General features: G+C 53.3%; 5 protein-coding genes across 5 annotated transcripts; 3 read left to right on the plus strand and 2 right to left on the minus strand.

Moving 5' to 3' along the window:
- The first annotated feature begins 163 nt into the window (after positions 1-163).
- Positions 164-1,873, plus strand: P153DRAFT_363563 (uncharacterized protein). The gene has a single exon (XM_033667400.1). It carries the CDS (start codon positions 523-525, stop codon positions 1,663-1,665), a length of 1,143 nt encoding a protein of 380 aa, XP_033527752.1. The 5' UTR covers positions 164-522; the 3' UTR covers positions 1,666-1,873.
- On the minus strand, positions 1,845-7,314 carry P153DRAFT_332062 (uncharacterized protein). Its single transcript, XM_033665494.1, has 4 exons — positions 6,966-7,314; positions 6,392-6,915; positions 2,344-6,343; positions 1,845-2,291 (listed from the first exon to the last, which is right to left on the minus strand). Exons 1-4 carry the CDS (start codon positions 7,075-7,077, stop codon positions 2,122-2,124), a joined length of 4,806 nt encoding a protein of 1,601 aa, XP_033527753.1. The 5' UTR covers positions 7,078-7,314; the 3' UTR covers positions 1,845-2,121.
- Positions 7,315-8,421: 1,107 nt separating this feature from the next.
- P153DRAFT_420260 (Not1-domain-containing protein) lies at positions 8,422-15,252 on the plus strand. The gene is made up of 3 exons (XM_033672231.1): positions 8,422-8,749; positions 8,807-9,122; positions 9,172-15,252. Exons 1-3 carry the CDS (start codon positions 8,513-8,515, stop codon positions 15,138-15,140), a joined length of 6,522 nt encoding a protein of 2,173 aa, XP_033527754.1. The 5' UTR covers positions 8,422-8,512; the 3' UTR covers positions 15,141-15,252.
- A 1,048-nt stretch (positions 15,253-16,300) lies between these two features.
- On the minus strand, positions 16,301-17,004 carry P153DRAFT_155657 (uncharacterized protein). The gene has a single exon (XM_033662227.1). The coding sequence runs from the start codon at positions 16,905-16,907 to the stop codon at positions 16,467-16,469; it is 441 nt and encodes a 146-aa protein (XP_033527755.1). The 5' UTR covers positions 16,908-17,004; the 3' UTR covers positions 16,301-16,466.
- A 435-nt stretch (positions 17,005-17,439) lies between these two features.
- P153DRAFT_372995 (uncharacterized protein) lies at positions 17,440-18,357 on the plus strand (the record flags this gene model as incomplete). Its single annotated transcript, XM_033669434.1, has 1 exon — positions 17,440-18,357. One exon carries the CDS (start codon positions 17,440-17,442, stop codon positions 18,355-18,357), a length of 918 nt encoding a protein of 305 aa, XP_033527756.1.
- Positions 18,358-18,969: the final 612 nt, after the last annotated feature.

An 18,969-nucleotide genomic window follows, 5' to 3' on the forward strand; every position in this document is an offset into this window, starting at 1 on the left:
TCTTCATTATAGGGACTTTGACTATGGGAATACGCTCGGACAATGGGGTAGTTCAGGGTCGAACGGAAAAGTAATAAAAGCCTCACCATTTACTTTGTGTCATTTCCTCTCATTCCTTCTCATCTCCGAGCAGAATGTGATGCCCACTATTCCAGTTCCGAGAATTTACCCCTATTGCTAGGCAATCCACAAATGATCTGTCAGTCGACAACATACGTGATGAAAACGGAAAGCTGATGTTGAGAAAACACATGAGGTATCTTCGACATGCACATCACACCTTTGTAGGTTTGCTCCAGGCCAGGGCCAGGGCAGGATTGTCTTTCGTTTTTCGAACCACAGAATACAACGACTTCGCAAGCGAGAGGCCCTCGCATATGTTTTCACGCGTCAACGATGGATTTGATGTTGTAGCAAGTGCCTGTAATTTCTGGGTTTATTGATGGGGTTCTCCCATCTCCCTTCACACCAACCCTTTCCTGTCTTTCACCTCCAGAACCTTCTCTATCCAACCACATCGAAATGTCTGTCATTCACCAAGCACACGTGCTGCCCCATCCGTTTGCTCGCCACAACTCGTCAAGATACAAATCCTCGCTTTCCCACCACCCATTAACCTCCCGACATCCCTCCACCGACCCACATCCAACCCAACCCACCATGGCCCTCAACCACAATCGCACATACCGCTCCGCCTCAGATCCCGACCCCCCACCCCCTCTAACCGGCACACTCATCGTCACCGTCGGCGCCAACCCCTCCACGCAACGCACATGGACACTCCCCAAATCACTACTCGCCCGCCACTCAACCCACTTCGCCGCCCTATGCGCCTCAACCTCCCTCTCCCAAACCACACTCCAAAACACAACTCCCCAGGCCTTCCAAAACTACGTCGACTACATGCACTCCAGCATCTACACGCTAAACCCCCACATCGTCGGCTTCCGGCCCATCCACCAGAACACGCTCGCGGCCATCCTCGGCGAGGAACTCGGCGCAAAGCAGTACAGCGACGCGGCGATGCGGCAGCTGCACGCCATCTTCGAGCCGCTGTCGCGCATGTGGATCAGCCATGCGCGGTTATCGCCGATTCGCGCCGCGGATGTGGAGGTTGTGTGTGTGCGGACCGGGGAGGGGAGTGTGCTTCGGCGGTTGTTTTTCGATGCTGTGACGAGCCATTGGACGCAGACTGATGTGTTGAATATTGGGGTGGGGACGGAAACAGATGCGGACACGGATGTGGATGCGGGACAGATGGGGGAGGAGGTGGCGGTGACGTGGTTGGAGTTGTATAATCGGTACCCTGGGTTTAGGGATGCGCTTATGGAGTCGTTGCGGATGAAGGATGCTTGGCGCGAGGCGCTGTTACGGCCTGTGGAGGAGTATTTGAAATGTCAGGGAGCGGAAGAAGGGGTGATCGAGAGGAAGGGAGGAGAGGCTGGGGGTGGAGAGCTGGGCGGTCGTGGACGCGCATTTGCGAGACCGCGGCCGAGACCTCGGCCTTTTCACAGGAGCACGAGTAGTCGGCATATGAGACAGAGTGTGGAGGCGCGGGAGGAGAATTTGGGTGAGATCATGAGGGAAGACGAAGAAGATGAGGAGGCGGTCGTTGAAGAGGAGGACTTCGAGGTGGATGCGGATAGACCATCGGGGCCAGGATGACTGGGCATGGCTACGTAGATGGGATGAACTTGTGGTAGACGGAGAGCCATTTGATAGCGCTTAAGCTGGTAAAGAAGATAGAGAGTAAGTGACTGGGACACCAATAGATGTGGGTATGGTTTAGACGCCGAAGGTTTAGATAGATGGCTACCAAAGATTTATCTTAGACGAAGGCTAGTACCACAGCAATCTGATGAATGTACAAGTGGGGAAGACATTCATATACAATTTATTACCCAATGTCCACACACTGACGACTTATCAATCGTCCACAAGCAAGCTGATCCAAACACCTCGTTACTCAACCCAACGCCGAACAAAAACAAAGCCATAATGCCAATCGTAACGAGGGTATGTAGCATGTAGCAATCGCTGAAAACAAGAATCCAATCCAAACCCATGATGCAGAAATCGACATCGTCCGCTCCATCTCATTATCCACATCATTACACAAGTCTAGCAAGCCTGGAGGTAGTTCGAGGGAACCAGTCCCGGTCTCCCAGTCTTGCCAACAGCCTCGGCCTCCCACCACCCATCATCCTGCAGTCTCAGAACCGCAAGAATATCGCCCTTCATAAAGCCAAGTTCCTCGGGAATCTGGGCAGTGTACGAGTACATGGCGCGCGCTGTCAATGGTTAGTACTTGCTACTCAAACTCTTATGCAAACGAGTACTCACAATAGTTCAATATGATCCTTCCATCGGTGTTATAGTTCTTTGGCTCGGCAAGACTCTTGCTCCTTGTCCTCGACTCCGCTCTGACTGAAGCCGCACTGCTACCGCCAGCGCCTTGGTACACGCTTTGCGGTCTGCCACGTGAACTGCCACCGTATATGCTTCCGCCGTGCACGCTTCCACCACCAAAAACGCTGCCCTCGCCGCGCTCGCTGGGTGCCATGTTCATGGATCGTTCACTTCCCCGGGTAGATGGCCGTTCGTGCGACTGGCGGAACTGAGGCTGAGGACTTACAGCTCGGGAGCTAGGTGCGGCGCGAGATGCTGGACGAGAGCTTGCGAAAGTGGGTTGCGAAGGAGGCTGAGGGGAAGGAGCTCGAGGCGTGGGAGTGCTATTTACGCTTGGGGAAGGAGCTCGGGCAGAAGAGTAGGAATTGCGTCCCATAGGAGTACCGTACGCCTGTGATGAGGTGGAACCGTTGGTTTGGGCTCGTGGCCTTCCAGCATTGGATGCAGCGTAAGGGTTAGGCGATGATGTCGCTGTCCGGAAGTTGGCAGCAGGAGTAGGGGCGGGAGCGGGTGATGGTTGTTGTTGCCGTGACGCTGGACGGTACGTTGAAGGCGATTGAGGTTGCTGTACCGGATGGTATGTGCTTGGAGATGGCGCTTGCTGTTGTGCGGCGCGGGACGGGCCCTGCTGTGTCGCAGTGCGGGATGGACCCTGCTGCGTCGCGGTACGCGACGGCATCTGTTGGGATGTTGGACGAGACGGTGCCTGTTTTGGTGCAGTGTACAGACTCGGTCGGGGGCTCAAAGCACGAGGAGGGGCGGGAGATGCCGCCCGTGGAGGTGCAGGAGACGCCGCTCGCGGAGGCTCCTCCTGTCTCGTGCTACCGCGGGTTGAAGGCCGAGCACTATCGTTGCCTTTGAACACATTGGCCGTCTGATTAACATACATCTGCGTCGTCTTCTGCATCTGGCGCGCAGTATGAGCGGGTTTTGGAGCTCCTAGACGAGACATCGATGGCTGCGATACTGGCGGCTGCGACACAGGTGGTTTCGAGACTGGCGGCTTCGAGACTGGCGGCTGTTGCACTGGTGGTTTCGATACAGGGGGTTGTACCATTCGCGGCTGCGACATTGGTGATTGTGGCGCTGGTGACTGGGGTGCTGTTGATTGTGCTACTCGGGGCTGCGAAATTGGCGACTGTGGCATCAGCGATGGTGGCACTCGCGGCTGTGATATGGGTGACTGTGGTACTGTTTGTTGTGGTACTCGCGGCTGTGGTGCTGGTGATTGTGGAACGCGAGGCTGCAGCGCTGCAGGTTGCGTCACTCGCGCTGGGGATTGTGGAACCTGGGGCTGCAGTGCCGGAGGTTGTGTCACCCGAGGTTGTAGTGCTGGAGGCTGCGTCACCCGCGGCTGTAGTGCAGGTGGTTGTGTTACTCGCGGCTGCAGTGCAGGAGGCTGTGCTACTCGTGGCTGTGACACTGGCAACTGCGGCATGAGTGGTTGCGGTGTTGGTGACTGTAGAACAGGCGACTGTAGAACGGGCGACTGTGGTACTAACGGCTTCGAAACTGGTGGTTTTACAACCAAAGGTTTTGTTACCGGCCGTTGTAATATTGGTCGCTGTGATACTGATGGCTTTGGTGCCGGTCGCTGTGGTGCCGGTCGTAGTGCTGCCGGTAGCTGCGCAGGTGAGGGCGGTTCGTAGGAAGGTGGAGGTGTGCTTTCTTTCGCGGCCCTTACATTGAGCTTCGCAAGCGGCGTAGGAGCGCTTCCAGCCAAAGACGAACCCACTGCGGGTGTGGGTGGAGGCTTAGGCGTGGCGAGACCATGATATCGGTCGGCAGTAACACGCGTAGAGGCCTGTTTAGTGACACCTCTGAGTTCTTCCAAAGCCTGAGCAATAGGGTCAAGCTCATCTTGAGGCTCGTCCTGCTCTTCCTGCTTTTTCCCGTCCGGCGAGGCCACATCAAACACATTGTTTCCAACATTCAGCTGGAACTGAGCTCGGGGATCCACGGGCTCGGGACTGGCTGTTCGAGGAGCTTCTTGAGTGGTTGTGCGGCGAGTACCCCTGCTATACGGTCTGGTAGGGCTGATATTCTCATTGTTGGTTTGTCGTGGAGTAGGTGCCCAAGTGTTGCGATTGCTCGGTTTTAGGACGACCGGAATGTCTTTCTTAGTGTTTTGGGTGCTCGGTTTCACGACTGGAATGTCCTTTTCGGTCTTGCTCTTTCTCCGGAACGGGCTATTTTGGAAAAAGCTCCTCTTCTTCTGTACTGAGCTTTCTTCGATAGGGCTAGGTTCTGGTAGCGGTGACTGCGGCGCCAATGGCTTGCCAGGAGAAGCAGAGCCGCTGGGTGGCTCGATGCTAGAGAAAGATGTATGATTTGAGTGTTCGCTCAACGAATCGACACTGGCGGGTCTTGCAGGGCTTGGGATAGTGCTTCGGTCGGACGGTGGCCCAATCCGGCAGAACTGTGTCATACCATCTGACGGGTAGTCGTTGTGCGGGACTTGGCTTTGTTGTTGTTGGAGATTTGCTTCCTGCTGTGCTTGAAGCAAACGTGGATCCGGCTGCACTCCCCGCGAAGCTGGGCGTGATGGTGCTGGTTGTGCTTTCTGTACTGGTTGCGGAGCTTGCACCGGTTTCACTGGTTGCGGAGGTTCTGGACGGTGTCTCTGCAACTCTACTGATTGCCGAGGCGATTCCACAAATGGACGCGGAGGTTCTGGACGGTGTCGTTGCAGCTCCAAGGACTGTCGAGGGGACTCCACAAACGGACGTGGTGGCTCTGGTCGGTGGCGCTGTAGCTCCCCAGACTGTCGAGGCGTCTCCACGAATGGACGCGGAGGTTCTGGACGATGCCGCTGAAGCTCTACGGACTGCCGAGGTGACTCGGCAAACGGACGCGGAGGCTCTACGAATGGATGTGGGGACTCCGTATGTTGTCTTCGCAACGGTTCGATGTGTTGTTGTTGTGGCGGCTCTGTATGCTGTCTTCGCAATGGCTCGATTTGTTGCTGTGGCGGCTCTGTGTATTGCTGTGGCGGCTCCGTATATTGCTGTGGCGGTTCCACATACTGCTGTGGCGGTTCCGTATATTGCCGTGACAGCTCTGTAGACTGGCGTGAAGGCTCTGGTGGGTATTGCGGTGCCTCTATGTGCTGTCGTAGTTGCTCTGTAGGTTGTCTCCGCATCGGTTCCGCATACTGTTGTGGCGGTTCTGCATACTGTCTTGGAGGCTCTGTGTACTGTCGTGGAGGCTCTACATACTGCTGTGGAGGATCCTGGTATTGCTGTGGTGGCTCTTGATATTGCCTTGGAGCCTCTACGTACTGTTGCGGTGGCTCTTTGTACTGTCTTTGAGGCTCCACATACTGCTGTGGCGACTCTGCATACCGTCGTGGATGCTCTGCGAATTGTTGCACTGGCTCCGTGTGTTGTCTTCGCAGCGACTCCATAGGCGGCTGAGGCGACTCCATGAAGTGTCGAGGCGATTCTGTGTAGTGTCGCTGCATCTCTGGAGGTGGTCGTTTCTGGTCTATCGACTTTCGCGCACGCTTACTGGTTTCATCCCGCACAATGGGTTGGGTATCCTGCTGCAGTCCCAACTCTCTTGCTAGAGGGTTATTCGGGTCGTGGTGCGATTCGAAGACTGAGATGGGAGGTGATGAAGCACGATACGCTGGATTCATAGTCCTAGCGAACTGTGCTACACAGTAGTTGTCGTCGTCGGATACTACTGAAGATGTTTCGGCGTCCCCACGACAGAAGTTGATAAACTTGGGCGCGTCAGGTATCTCTTGGCCAGTCCCGCTGTCCTTGATGAAACTGCTGATGTCCTTCTCCACGTCGCAGTCCTCGAGCGATAGGCGCATCTTTTCGCAAGAGGCATCGTCGCTCACACACACTGTCGAGGCAATGTTGGCATAATTCCAGAGACTGCTCTTGGTGTAGTCGATGCGCTCTTCCTCGAGATCCTGGAATTTCTGCACAATTGTCAGTCATCTCCCTGATACTCACATGATCATACACACATCGCAGGCAGCTTTCCAATCCCTATTCCACCTGACTGTTGTCTCTTCGAGAATCTTGACTGCTGCCTCGTATTCGCTACTCGTGGTCGTAAGGTTGATCTGTGTCTTCTCCAGCTTCGCCTTGTTCTTCCGTTCCTCATGTCCCATGACCATGTGCGCCTGTGCGAGGAAGCCCTTGATCTTCAGACAGTCCTGCTCGTACCGGTCGCGCGCCTTGTTGACCGTCCCCGTCTGCTGCATCTTGAGCTTGATAACCTTTTCGATGCCGTTCTGCACAATCTTTCGCCGCTCCTTCATCCCTCCAGCGAATGCGGCCAATGGCTCCTCCAATTCTGTCTTCATCTGCTGGGCGACGTTCTGGTGGGACTTGCCCATGGACTCGACTTCGGCTCGGAGGACATCGCACGATAATTTTAGCGTTCCGGTTTCTGTGGACCCGAGAGGTTTGCGTGAGAGATTTAGGAGTTTTCGCGCGTACTCCTCTTCGATAGCCCCTCTTTGCGCATAAAAAGATTTCAATTCGTCTGAGGGGTCTGGTTAGGGAGGTCAATCAGACAGACACCAGGCAAGATACCATTCGTAACTTTAGCATAATGCATCCGGTCCAGCATAGGCCCCACTCCGGCGTCATCTTTTCCCCAGAAGTTGTTCGCAAACGAGAGCGAGACTGAGGGTGGCTCCGACATCTTGTGAGATGTTCAGGCCAAACGTGCAACGTGCACAAAACGAGCGGTACCAGGAACTAGCAACAAACGCTCGCAAAAAGAAAGAATGCTCGTGTAAAATATTGGGGTATCGCACCAGGGGATGCGGAAACCCAGGGTCAGGGTATCGAGGGGTGAATCGGCACGCGTGTGTTGTCGGTGTAGACGTTTCTATGGAAACGTCGAGACCCTGGAGGCAGCGCCAACGATGGCCACCAATAGAGCAAGGTTGGGCCTCAGGGCTCCCAGCCCTGCGATGACGTGGTGGCCTTGGTGCAGCAACAACCTTTTCGCTTTTGTTTTCCCCATATTCCACGGCCGTAGATATATGACGTCGCAGAGAAGTCTTGGGCAGGATGCCGCTCTCACCCCACTCCTGGTAGTACAATTGACAGGTGTGAGGGTAGGCGTGATGGCAATTTTCAAATCACACATATATGCTACTTTTTCAATCTTCGTGCCTGCGCATTGCAGTTTACAGGCAGGGGTATAGCTACTGATGCTGTAAATCGATTTCTCGAAATTCAATCGAGCAAATCTCAGCAGGCTTACCTCGTGACGGGACGCGACATAATAGCGAGGGTGGGAGATGCATCGGTGTCTTTTCGGTCCGTTCGATAGACGAGGTGAGTATGCTCTTTGTTGACCGGTAACTACTGGAGATCTACCAAAATTGTGCGTTTTGCATGCCACGGATTTTCCTAGCTCTTTCCACTCTCAGTAACATGCTGTTCTAGAGACCGACTGGACAGTGCGCGCCATTGTGTACCACCGAATACGATGGTGGGACCATGGTAGGGACTATAAAAAGAAAACATAGGGAGTTGAGATTTCTATCAACGATTTCTGGATACTAGTTTCACTCGCTATGAATTACTCGACGAGTCCCAAGAGCTGTTTGTAGCATCGCTTGATTGGGTAGTCGATGTATTGGACTGTTCAAGGTCGAGTGTTGCCCAGGCCGTCTGCAGGTTGGCGAGGAGGTTGCAGCTCCTCAACCATCCTCGATGTTGGCACACAAATTCGAACATCCGCTCTGGTGAAACTGTCAAGCGTTCTCAATCCTCGGGATTAAATGTTCATGCTGAGGGCGAATTAAGAGAACAACTTGGAAAGTGTTGCTTGTAAACGATAACACAACCTGTCCTGGCGTCACAATCATCAAAAATAAATGTGAATTAATCAAGTTCGTCGAAAATCGTTGTGCAGGTCGCATAGCATGATGCATGTGACTGAAATCCAGTGGGGTAAGTTAGGGAAGAATGCCAAGTGACGCCCTCTCGCGAACCTCGCTGAACCACCACATCATCAACTCTCCACGTTCGACACCCGCCCCGCCCCAACCTCTCCCGACCGCACGCGCGCTGCACATGGAAGCACTTGCCACAATACCCAGAATACTCGCGCGCTCTTTTCGATGAGCCAACTTCCGTGGGGCGCCCCGAAACACAGCCAGACGGGAGCCCCCAAGCTGCTCCATCGCTCGCCTTCTGCTTCACTCTCCGCCAGCACAAACACAAGCACGACGCCGAGCTCGACATCCAGTGCCTCTCTGCAGAAGATTGTCATCGCACAAATCTTCCTCCTGCTCAGCCAGTTTGGAGCAAAGGACGAGAAAGACCGGGCCAGGGACCGCATCGAGCAGATAAAGAAGGTAACGTCGACGCCCGCTTGCACCACTGCCCCTTGCACCTGACTAACACCCGCTCAGCTGGTCGACTCACACGGCATGGAGGTCTTCTCCAAGTACTTCCGCCGCGTGCTGCAGAACAATGCCGCCCACGTCTTTGGCTCGGGTGGCCGCAACACCGACGCCAATGGCAGCTACCAGATCCTCGTAGGCGAGATGCAGAAGCTGCGCAAGGAGCCCGAGCAAGCAGATAAGATTGCAGAGTCGATAAGCTCGAGCGAAGGCGACCTGTTCCGCGACTTTGACCTGTCGACCTTCGTGTCGCACTTCCAGCTCGACCCAATCGCTAAGACGATGCTTGCGCTAGCATGTAGAAAGACAGATCTGCGGGTAAAGGGTGAGTTTATAAGTTGTCTTGTTTTCTGCGCTTGCACTGACTCGCACAGCCGACACAGTCCTCTCCACGGTAGGCGACGACCTGCTGATGGCCATCGCGCAACCCACCCAGCCCGACGACCTGAGCCCTGACTATCTCGCCGCCCTCATCGACCGCCTGCTGCAGGACCCGCTACAGGGCTGGGACGAAGACAAGAAGATGAGCCTCGCATATGCTGTCCAGGTGCGGTGCCAAAACCTCCACATAGCCATACCTGGCGTCGTCGAGTCGAAGCTGCTACTCGTAGAGCTTACCGACGGCTCACGGAACCCCTTGGTGAAGCTAGTACAGCGCGCAGGACCACAGGGTACCGCCACAGTAGAGGCATGCAAAGATATGCTCGCCTCGGCCGAGACGCGTGACATCAGTTACCAGCAGGTCGCCACTGTCCTGCTCTACCTGGCGCTCTCTACAGGACACAATGCGAAAAACTTTGTGGCTGCACTGCGGGAACATCGGGCTGGACAACGACTCGACTGGCAGGATGTCGTCCAGGCATTCGACAGGGATAGCCTGCGCATCGAGAAGCACCAGTTCCTCACCCTCTACAACGCCTTGCTCCCAGTTGCCCAGGACTCGGAAACATTCGACATCCAGGCATTGTGGGGAGGGTCCTGGCAGCACGACCTAACGCATCTTTATTTCCTGGTGTGCTACTTGTCGTGCACACCTCAAGAGCTCGATGTCTCCCAAATTCCGCGGTTACGCGCTTCCTACTCGATGAAGACTTTTGAGAATGCCTCCGACGACATCAAGGCCTTTGCTGAGCAAGCAGTAAAGCATCCGTTCGTATCTCTCGACGCCACCGGCGCGCTGTTCAGCATGATATTCCGAACCTCTGAAACCTACCACATCGCACAAACGATGGGCATTCCAGACTTGGTCATCAATCCGCATACTGCTGAGTTCCTTGTCGCTGCGGCCGCCGTTCCAAAGCCATGGGGCGCATTACAAGAGCAGGCGTTGAAGCAGTTGTTCGATCCCTATTTCCACAAGAAGTTACCCATCTACAACTTTGTCCTCTACGGTCTGTGGCAACAAGACCTCCAGTGGCTTATCGACCGATTTGTTGACGCATATAACGCCGATCCGATGTCACTCACGCTCATCCTCGAACACGCCGAGGCCAATGGCTGGTTGGACACCCTGATTCGCAGTAACACTGATATCAGCTTGGATCTTGCCGCGCAGGCACACGCACGGGGGAAGTTTGAAATTGAGCCGTGGCTGCAACAGACATTCGAACAAGCTGGTCCACTCTTTCGTCGGATCCTGACCAACTTCCTGAGTGCTAGAGCTTCGGACGAGATGCAGCGCGTACGAGACGACCATCATCCCCTCAGCTTGCCCCTGGCTGTCAAGACCGTCTACCCACTGCTCTGGTTTCTCGCGGAATGTGGACTCCCAGAGCAAGAGCTATTACCCCTGCAACGAAACTGCATCCAAGCATATCCTCGTTTAATCAACTATGGTGAAGGCGTAGACGATGTCATCGACGCCAATGGCAACGGCCCGAATGGAAACGCTCTTCCAGAGGATGCTGATAAGAAAATGCAGGAGCACTTCAAGAACATGTACAGCGGCGAGAGCGATGTACGCGATATCATTTCTGTGCTGAAAAAATACAAAGAGTCGCGCGATTCCGCCGAGCAGGAACTATTCGCTTGTATGATCCACGGACTGTTCGATGAGTACAACTGTTTCGGTGAATATCCATTGGAAGCTTTGGCAACAACTGCTGTACTTTTCGGTGGAATCATCAACTTTAATCTCCTATCTCGAATCGCACTGCAGGTCGGACTGGCGATGGTTTTGGAGGCCGTTCAGGAGTATAGACCGGATGATTCCATGTACAAGTTCGGACTCCAAGCTCTGCTTCACTTCTCAACCCGACTATCCGAATGGCCCAACTACTGCGACCAACTCTTGATTGTTCCTGGTCTTCAGGGTACTGAGATATTCGCAAAGGCAGAAGAAGTCGTGGGGCAGCAAGTGGGGGAAGTCAACGGAGAAGCACAAAATGGCATCGGGCTGACCAACGGCAATCACATCGAGGATGCTCTTCAACAAGAATCGGCAGTACCAAAGTTTTCTTGTCTCTTCATTGACTCACCCCTCCAGTCAGAAGCCTACGAAGAACCAGATGAGGACGTTCAAGATAGAGTGTTGTTTGTACTCAACAACGTATCAGAGCGTAATTTGCGTGACAAGATCAACGACCTTACCGAGGCTGTGGAGGCAAGACATCATCAGTGGTTCGCCAATTACCTTGTGGAAGAACGTGCCAAGATGCAGCCCAACTTTCAACAACTGTATCTCGACATGTTGGACCTTTTCAACAACAAGACCCTATGGGCTGAGGTTCTTCGCGAGACCTATGTCAGCGTTGTTCGTATGCTCAATAACGATGCTGCGCTTGGATCGACCGAGCGAGGTCATTTGAAGAACCTGGGTTCCTGGCTTGGCTCTCTAACGATTGCTCGTGATCAGCCTATCAAGTTCAGGAATATTTCCTTCAAGGACCTCTTGACTGAAGGCTACGATACTGATCGCCTGTTGCTAGTGATCCCTTTCACCTGCAAAGTCTTGGTACAGGCTGCAAAATCCACGGTCTTCAGGCCTCCCAACCCGTGGTTGATGGAGATCATCGGCGTGCTCATGGAACTATATCATTTCGCGGACCTGAAGCTCAACCAAAAATTCGAAATCGAGGTTCTTTGCAAAGGATTAGATCTCGACCATAAGGATATTGAGCCAACCAACAGTATCCGAGCGCGGCCACAAGTTGATGAAGAGTTCCTGGGACCAATGGTGACAGATGGAATGGATGCTTTTGGCGATCTCTCGATCATGAGCCTGAACCGTGCAAGAGGTACCAGCGAGCGCTTCTCGTCTGCAGCGATAACCGCCGCTCTGCCCGATTTCACCAATCAGCTACAGTATCCACCATCCGGAAACAGTGTTGTGCCGCCTGCGACGTTGAAGAAGATCTTCCTCACTGCTGTCAACCAGGCTATCCAAGAGATCATTGCTCCAGTGGTTGAGCGTTCCGTAACGATTGCGGCAATTTCGACTTCGCAACTCATCAGCAAAGATTTTGCGATGGAGCCAGACGAAGAAAAACTTCGCAACGCAGCCCATACTGTTGTCAAAGCCCTCTCGGGTGCGCTAGCGCTTGTTACGTGCAAGGAGCCATTGCGTATGAGCATTCAGAACAATATCCGCGTGATGGCACGGGACCTCCCCGAGCAGGCGCTTCCTGAAGGCCATGTCCTGATGTTTGTCAATGACAATCTCGATCTCGTCTGTAATACGGTAGAGCAAGCCGCTGAAATGTCATCGCTTGCCGAGATTGATATGCAGGTCGAGGAAGCTGTTCGACTCCGCCGAATCTTCCGCAACACCCGTCCGAACGAGCCTTTTAAGGATGCGAATATCAGCCCTTGGGCATTTTACATCCCTGAGCCTTACAAGCAGACAGCTGGTGGGTTGAACAGAGAACAACTGGCTATCTACGAAGACTTTGGTAGACAATCTCGAGGCGCTCCTCATATTAACAGTGCTTCCCAGGATGGCGGACGTCAACTTCCAGATGTACTTCAAGACCAATTCGCAGCAGTTCCTAATTTGCCGACTCCTGGTGCTACCCCAGCGGAACCGCGTCAACCGGCCCAACAGCCCAGGCTCCAAAGTCTTCAAACATCACATGCACCTCTTGCGCAACAGCAAATGAATGGCTACATGGATGCTTCTGGTCCAGAGCGAGGTCAGCGTGGTGTTGAGGAGCTACTCCTTGAGCTTACGCGTGTCATGAAAGAGGCTACTGAAGAACGGATCAGCGAGCTTTCACCCGGTAGCAGCACCATCCACCAAGTCTTCGATCAGTTGATATCAAGCATTGAGTTTGCCGGCCCTAACAAGGATACATGGGCTTTCCGCATTGCTGGCCAGGTCACGAATCATCTTTTCAACGACTCTCTATCTCGCCTTGAAGTCGAGGTTCTAGCGCATCTTCTGAGCCATCTGTGCCAGCTGTCTGTTCAAACCTCACGACAGGTCTTGATGTGGCTTGCGACGCTCCACGATGATGACCGTATCTTCAAATCCACCGTAATGGTCGCGTTGATGGATGTTAGTCTGATGGACATGCATCGCTTGAATAGCACCATCGCAAAAGCCATTTCTGAGCGCCGTGTTGCTGCAGTAGAGATGCTTTCCAGCCTGATGGACGAGCTGCTGCTTGGTGAGCATCCAAGCGCGTTCCGTGCCGACTTTGCTGCGTCCATCGATGCTCTTACTATCTGGTTGGCAGAGGATCCTACCTTGGAAGTCGGAAAGCGCATAGTTGCTGACCTGCAAGCGTCGCTTACTGACCTATCCATGAGTCCACCCATGACTGGACAGAAAGACCAGCTGGAGTACATCTTTGATGAATGGGTACATCTCCAGATGACAGAGGCGCCAAGGAAAACGATCGGTGCCTTCATTTACCAGCTTCACAAGCAAAATGTGATGGAAACCCAGGAATCGTCGATCGAATTCATTCGCTCCTGTGTCGACGCCTCTGTGGATTCATACGAGCGCGAGCACGCTCTTCCATATGGCGCTGGAAATTTGGATGTGGCCACTGTGAAGGTCGATGCGCTCGGCAAACTCATCGTTGACCTTGTCGTCTACCAAGGAGAGCAGGATGAAGCCGTGAAGGAGAGCAAGGCAAGGTATTTGGACCAGATACTTGTCGTCGTTGTGCTTGTGCTCTGCAACCACCATAACACCCGCGGGGACGCCTTCAACCAGAAGGTTTTCTTCCGATTGTTCTCGGCTATTCTGTTCCGACTCAACGAGGCAGTCAAAGACAGCACATTGGCTGATCAGAAGGCCGATGTTTTCCTTGGCGTCGCCAGAGCGCTCCTAATCTTGCAGCCTAGCCACTTCCCGCGATTCACTTTCGCATGGCTGACTCTGGTTTCCCACCGCATCTTTATACCAGCGTTGTTAGAAGAACCCCAAAAAGATGAGCGCTGGGACGTCTATGCTCGACTGATCGAGACGCTTCTGGTCTTTACTGGGCAATTGATTAAACCCACTGGAGAGACGCTTATGGCACAGAATTTCTATCGTGGTGTCTTGCGTGTCCTGCTCGTCATTCATCATGACTACCCGGAATTCCTTGTTGAGAACCATTTCCGATTTTGCAATAGCATTCCCATGCATTGCACGCAGCTTCGAAACCTGATCATCAGCGCGTATCCATCGACTATTCTCGAGATGCCAGATCCTTTCACAGCAGGACTGAAGGTCGACCGACTTGAGAACAACCTTCAAGCACCGATCATTCGTGGCAATATTGAGCAAATCCTTATCGAGGCAGGCATCAAGAACACAATCGATGGTTTGCTCAACGCCTCCGAGCCGAAGACCCAGGACGTCCAGAAGATTTGCAACGCGGTGTACTATACAGAACCAAAGCCGGCTGGTTTTGAGCAGCTCCCCACCACCGCTGATCCAGCATTGATCCACGCAATCACGCTCTACATCGGGATCGCAACTTTGGGTACCGAGGGAGCCACAGCGCCTCTCTTCGATGCGGACAGCGCAGCTGCCAAGCTTATTGAGGAGCTGGTGAAGGAGTTCCAATACGAAGCTAAATTCCACTTCATCAGCACCATTGCCGATCAGCTCCGCTTTCCGAATACCCATACGCACTTCTTCAGCTATGCGCTCCTGCATCTCTTTGGTCCTCCCAACGACGACCCACAAGCGTTGGAAATCCAAGAGGTCATTACAAGGGTGCTTCTGGAACGTCTGCTGGTCCACCGTCCCCACCCATGGGGACTCATCATCACTCTGCTGGAGATTTTGAAGAACCGCACTTATGGGTTCTGGGACTTGCCGTTCGTAAAGGCGGCGCCCGAAGTACGTTCCCTTCTCATGGATCGCTTGTCGGGCACCACTAACTTATCGTCACTTGAAGGTTGAGCGTCTTCTCAATGCTCTCTTTACGCATGCGCAACAGAGCCCTCGACCACTAGCTTAGACGGCTGATGCTCGGGGCTCATCCGACTCTTCAAGAGATCGGACAACGGACTGGTCGCTTAGAACTTCCATGTCATCTCACTCATCAGTAAACGAATGACCCATCACCTCATTCGTCTGCTTCCTTCAACATCATCCACAACACACTTCTGCTTGTTGCATCTTCGTGTTCGGGGGGGTTTTTACCGGTTTGATCTTCGAGATTTATTGCATGACAACGAAGCGCGCTACATTTCCTTTCTCACACCCTTAACCTAATACCTGTTTTCCAACTTGTTCCTCTGACGGTCCCCCCTCCCTTTGCACGTCGACCGATATGGTTTTTTTCACGATTTCTTCTGGGCTGGAGGCTTGGCAAATAAGGATTAATGGTAGAAAAACTGTACCGCGGACGGGAAAAGTACGCGACAAATGACAATTACGGGCTTGGCATTCTTTGGTTTCTTCTTCTCCTTCTTCTTCATCTACTCTTTTTTTACTTACGACCTCGGGCGGGCGGGCGGGCGATATTAAAAAAGCACGGAGTTCTTGTGGGCGTGTTGGCGGGGAATGGGGGGAGGGGGAGTCTATTTCTATTCCCTCGTGATGATGGACGACACGACGCGGATGAGGTTCTAGTCTGGCGATTCGTGTAGATTAGCATTTTTGAGGCGATTTTTTTGGGAGGTGGGGGGACTGGGATGGATGGGGCATGGATGGATGGGCATGGGATTGGTAAAGGGGGTGGGGAGGTGGGATGGAGTTGGTGCGTGCACATACTGTAGGATATTACGTCGAATGGTGTTTTGTGTCTTACCTTCTCTTCTCTTTTTTTTGCATTGCATTGACTGTCTTTGGGAAGTGATGTGTATATGGAACGACATGCGGGAGACGGTGTGTGTGTTGGGTACTTATGCAATAATGATTACAGTGTATGGAAGGTCTGTGGGTACGTAGTGGCTTTGTGGATGTAAAACTAGATGGGTGCTTTGGGAAGATTGCTTTATAATGGTTGTTAGAGTCAGGGCCCCTCAATAAATACAGGAAGAAAGCGCAGCAGGCGCGTAGGCAAAGGTTTAGTTAAGGACTCTTCTTTTGTAGTCTCTAACCGCGGGACGTGTACTGGCGTGTGTCTAGCATATCAGTGTTTCGCAAAGTACACTACACGCCCCCGGGTTAGGTGAGATGGATGCAAATTTCTTGTACAGGCCTGCTGTCTTCTCTAACTCGTTCATCAGGAGCGTGGTGTGGAGAATTGCACTACACACCTAGCTTCCACTGGGATAGTTTTTATGTGTAGATCAAGGCGGTGTTCTTGTAGCACTGGGTCTGCTGTGGTTGAACTGTGCTTTGCATGTACTTTGGTGCCAGTCGAAATTTGTGAAATAAACCATATCGCGGCACATAACTACAATGTAGCCGCTCTCGAATGAGTATTGATGACGTTTCTGCATCTGTTCCCGGCTGCAGTGCTTGTGATCCTTGTGATATTAGCATTCTAATCGAGCGGCAGTTGACCAATTCTACACGGCTTCGAAGGTTGTCGAAGTATTTTGGTGTTGTAGAACAATTCCATGGAACCTTGACCGACACAACTCGTATCGAATCTGCGGAAGGATTCGGCAAAGTACACAACCATGGTGGTGATTCGTCAGATTCGCCTTTCCACCCATTGAGGCTGATCGAAGCATGTGGTGGACGCAATTTCATGACCAGCAGCTGATTCAGCATAAAGAGCCGCGAATCCCGATGACGCGCGAACACCGACTCCTATCAACCATGGCCAACGAACAGGCAGAGCTTGGAAATTTTTCCGCGGCAATAATTCTGAAGATGACATCAACTGCTAACCGTCCCACTGATAATATGCACAGCGTCCACAGCACAGGCACCTCCAGTCTTTGCTCCACACGACAGCGAAGCCATGTCTCCACCACCAGGACACTCCCTTGATACAGATGGAGGAAAACACGCCTCCACGCGCAGTGGAGCTTTCCATCCATCGCACCGACCATTCATCCACGACACCGCCCTTCGTCTCGACCACGACCGCGTGTCGGGCCCGCTCTCCTTCCTCAACCCCACACGCGCCCACTTCCACCACGAATCGCGCCCCGATGTAGCTTTCAAATGGACGTCGCGCAACAACCGTAAGGGCCGACATGCCATTGTCGTCGCCCCCAATCAGCATGCCGTCGAGCCGAAGCACGCGACTCCGCGCTCCACCGCGTCGCTCCCCAGCGTCGCGCGTGGGATATGGCGCATGCTCACGTACTATCCCGTGTGGGACATATCGTTCGACGTCGCATTCATCTTCACCATTGGCAGTGTCGTGTGGGTTATAAACGCGTTTTTCGTCTGGCTGCCTCTCCAGCGGCCAGACACCGAGTTCGCGACCGAGGAGCTGTACGGGGGAGGCATCACGGCGTTTGTTGGCGCGACAATCTTCGTGGTTGGCTCTTTCTTGCTCATGGCCGAGGCGGTGAATGAGAACCGTTCGGCGTGCTTTGGCTGGGCGCTCGAGTCCGCCCTCTCGCACGAAGTGAGTGGTAAGAACGGCGTGGGACTCCTGCCGTCGACGGCGACATGCACACACCACCACATAGACAAGAGCCATATCATTGGCAACAGCAACAGCAACACCACCAGCCACAAAACCGAGCTGAAGGACCCCTCATCGCAGCCCAATGTAGACGCACCCAAGTCATGGACATGGTGGCCATCCCACCAAGAACTAACCACGCACTACCTCCACTCCTTCAGCTTCCTCGCCTCCCTCGCCCAACTCATCGGCGCATGCATATTCTGGGTCGCCGGCCTGACAGCCCTCCCAGGCATCTACAACCACATGTCGCGCCCCATAACCATCATCTTCTACTGGACCCCGCAAGTCGTCGGCGGCTGCGGCTTCATCATCTCCGGCACCCTCTTCATGCTCGAAACCCAGTCCAAGTGGTGGAAACCCGCGTTTGGCACGCTGGGCTGGTGGATCGGCGCATGGAACCTCATTGGCGGTATTGGCTTCACTGTTTCCCCGGCTTTTGGGTACGATCAGAGGAGTTGGGCGCAGTATCAGGCGTGTTTGAGCACGTTTTGGGCGAGTTGGGCGTTTTTGATTGGGAGTGTTGTGCAGTGGTATGAGAGTTTGGAGAAGTTTCCTGTGGGTGTGGGGAAGGTTTGAGGGGTGGGGTGGGGTGGGGTGATGTGTGTTGGGTTGGTGGTGGTGGTCGAGATGTAGGTTGAGAGTAAGTTGTGCTGTAGAAATAATATCTAATACCCCTTTCATATCATGTGTTGCGGCTGGATATAGACAGCGGTGAAGACGTGTGATGTCATTCCCATCGGTTTTATTCTCGACTCACCACGCAAACTCAACGACCTACCAATCTGTCTTCGTCGTCGTCATCACCATCACTGTTCAAAAACGACCTCCAACTACCGCTTCCGCAAGCTGCAAGTCAATCATCCCCAACCAAATAACCTATTCAGTATTCGATAACATGTCCACACAAGCACAGAAACAATGCTATACAAGCGACACAACGAGTTTGCTGTTATGTGATCTGAGCAGAACATGTATGCCCAAGTAGCAATTTGTTGACCGACTAGATCTGGTACTTCCTCACGAGAATTTGGCGGGAAGAATGACGTTCAATGGAGATATAGCGGGTCTTTTGAGGGACTTGGGAGAGGGTGTGCGGTGAGGGTTTTGGGTGTGGTGCAGAGTACTGGGGAAGTGTGGGCAGGGTATGTTGTTTATCAGGGGGGGGTGGGTGGGGATGGTTATTAGAAT

This window comes from Dothidotthia symphoricarpi (assembly GCF_010015815.1).
Source record: "Dothidotthia symphoricarpi CBS 119687 unplaced genomic scaffold P153scaffold_3, whole genome shotgun sequence".
In the NCBI taxonomy this organism is placed as follows: Eukaryota; Fungi; Ascomycota; class Dothideomycetes; order Pleosporales; family Dothidotthiaceae; genus Dothidotthia; species Dothidotthia symphoricarpi.

Coding starts and splice junctions, on each gene's coding strand:
- P153DRAFT_363563 (XM_033667400.1), top strand. CDS start 523: ATGTCTGTCATTCACCAAGCACACGTGCTGCCCCATCCGTTTGCTCGC.
- P153DRAFT_332062 (XM_033665494.1), bottom strand. CDS start 7,077: ATGTCGGAGCCACCCTCAGTCTCGCTCTCGTTTGCGAACAACTTCTGG. Junction 6,916..6,965: donor TTATGCTAAAGTTACGAATG/GTATCTTGCCTG, acceptor CAGACCCCTCAG/ACGAATTGAAATCTTTTTAT. Junction 6,344..6,391: donor ATTGGAAAGCTGCCTGCGAT/GTGTGTATGATC, acceptor ACAATTGTGCAG/AAATTCCAGGATCTCGAGGA.
- P153DRAFT_420260 (XM_033672231.1), top strand. CDS start 8,513: ATGAGCCAACTTCCGTGGGGCGCCCCGAAACACAGCCAGACGGGAGCC. Junction 8,750..8,806: donor GCATCGAGCAGATAAAGAAG/GTAACGTCGACG, acceptor ACACCCGCTCAG/CTGGTCGACTCACACGGCAT. Junction 9,123..9,171: donor GACAGATCTGCGGGTAAAGG/GTGAGTTTATAA, acceptor TGACTCGCACAG/CCGACACAGTCCTCTCCACG.
- P153DRAFT_155657 (XM_033662227.1), bottom strand. CDS start 16,907: ATGCTGAATCAGCTGCTGGTCATGAAATTGCGTCCACCACATGCTTCG.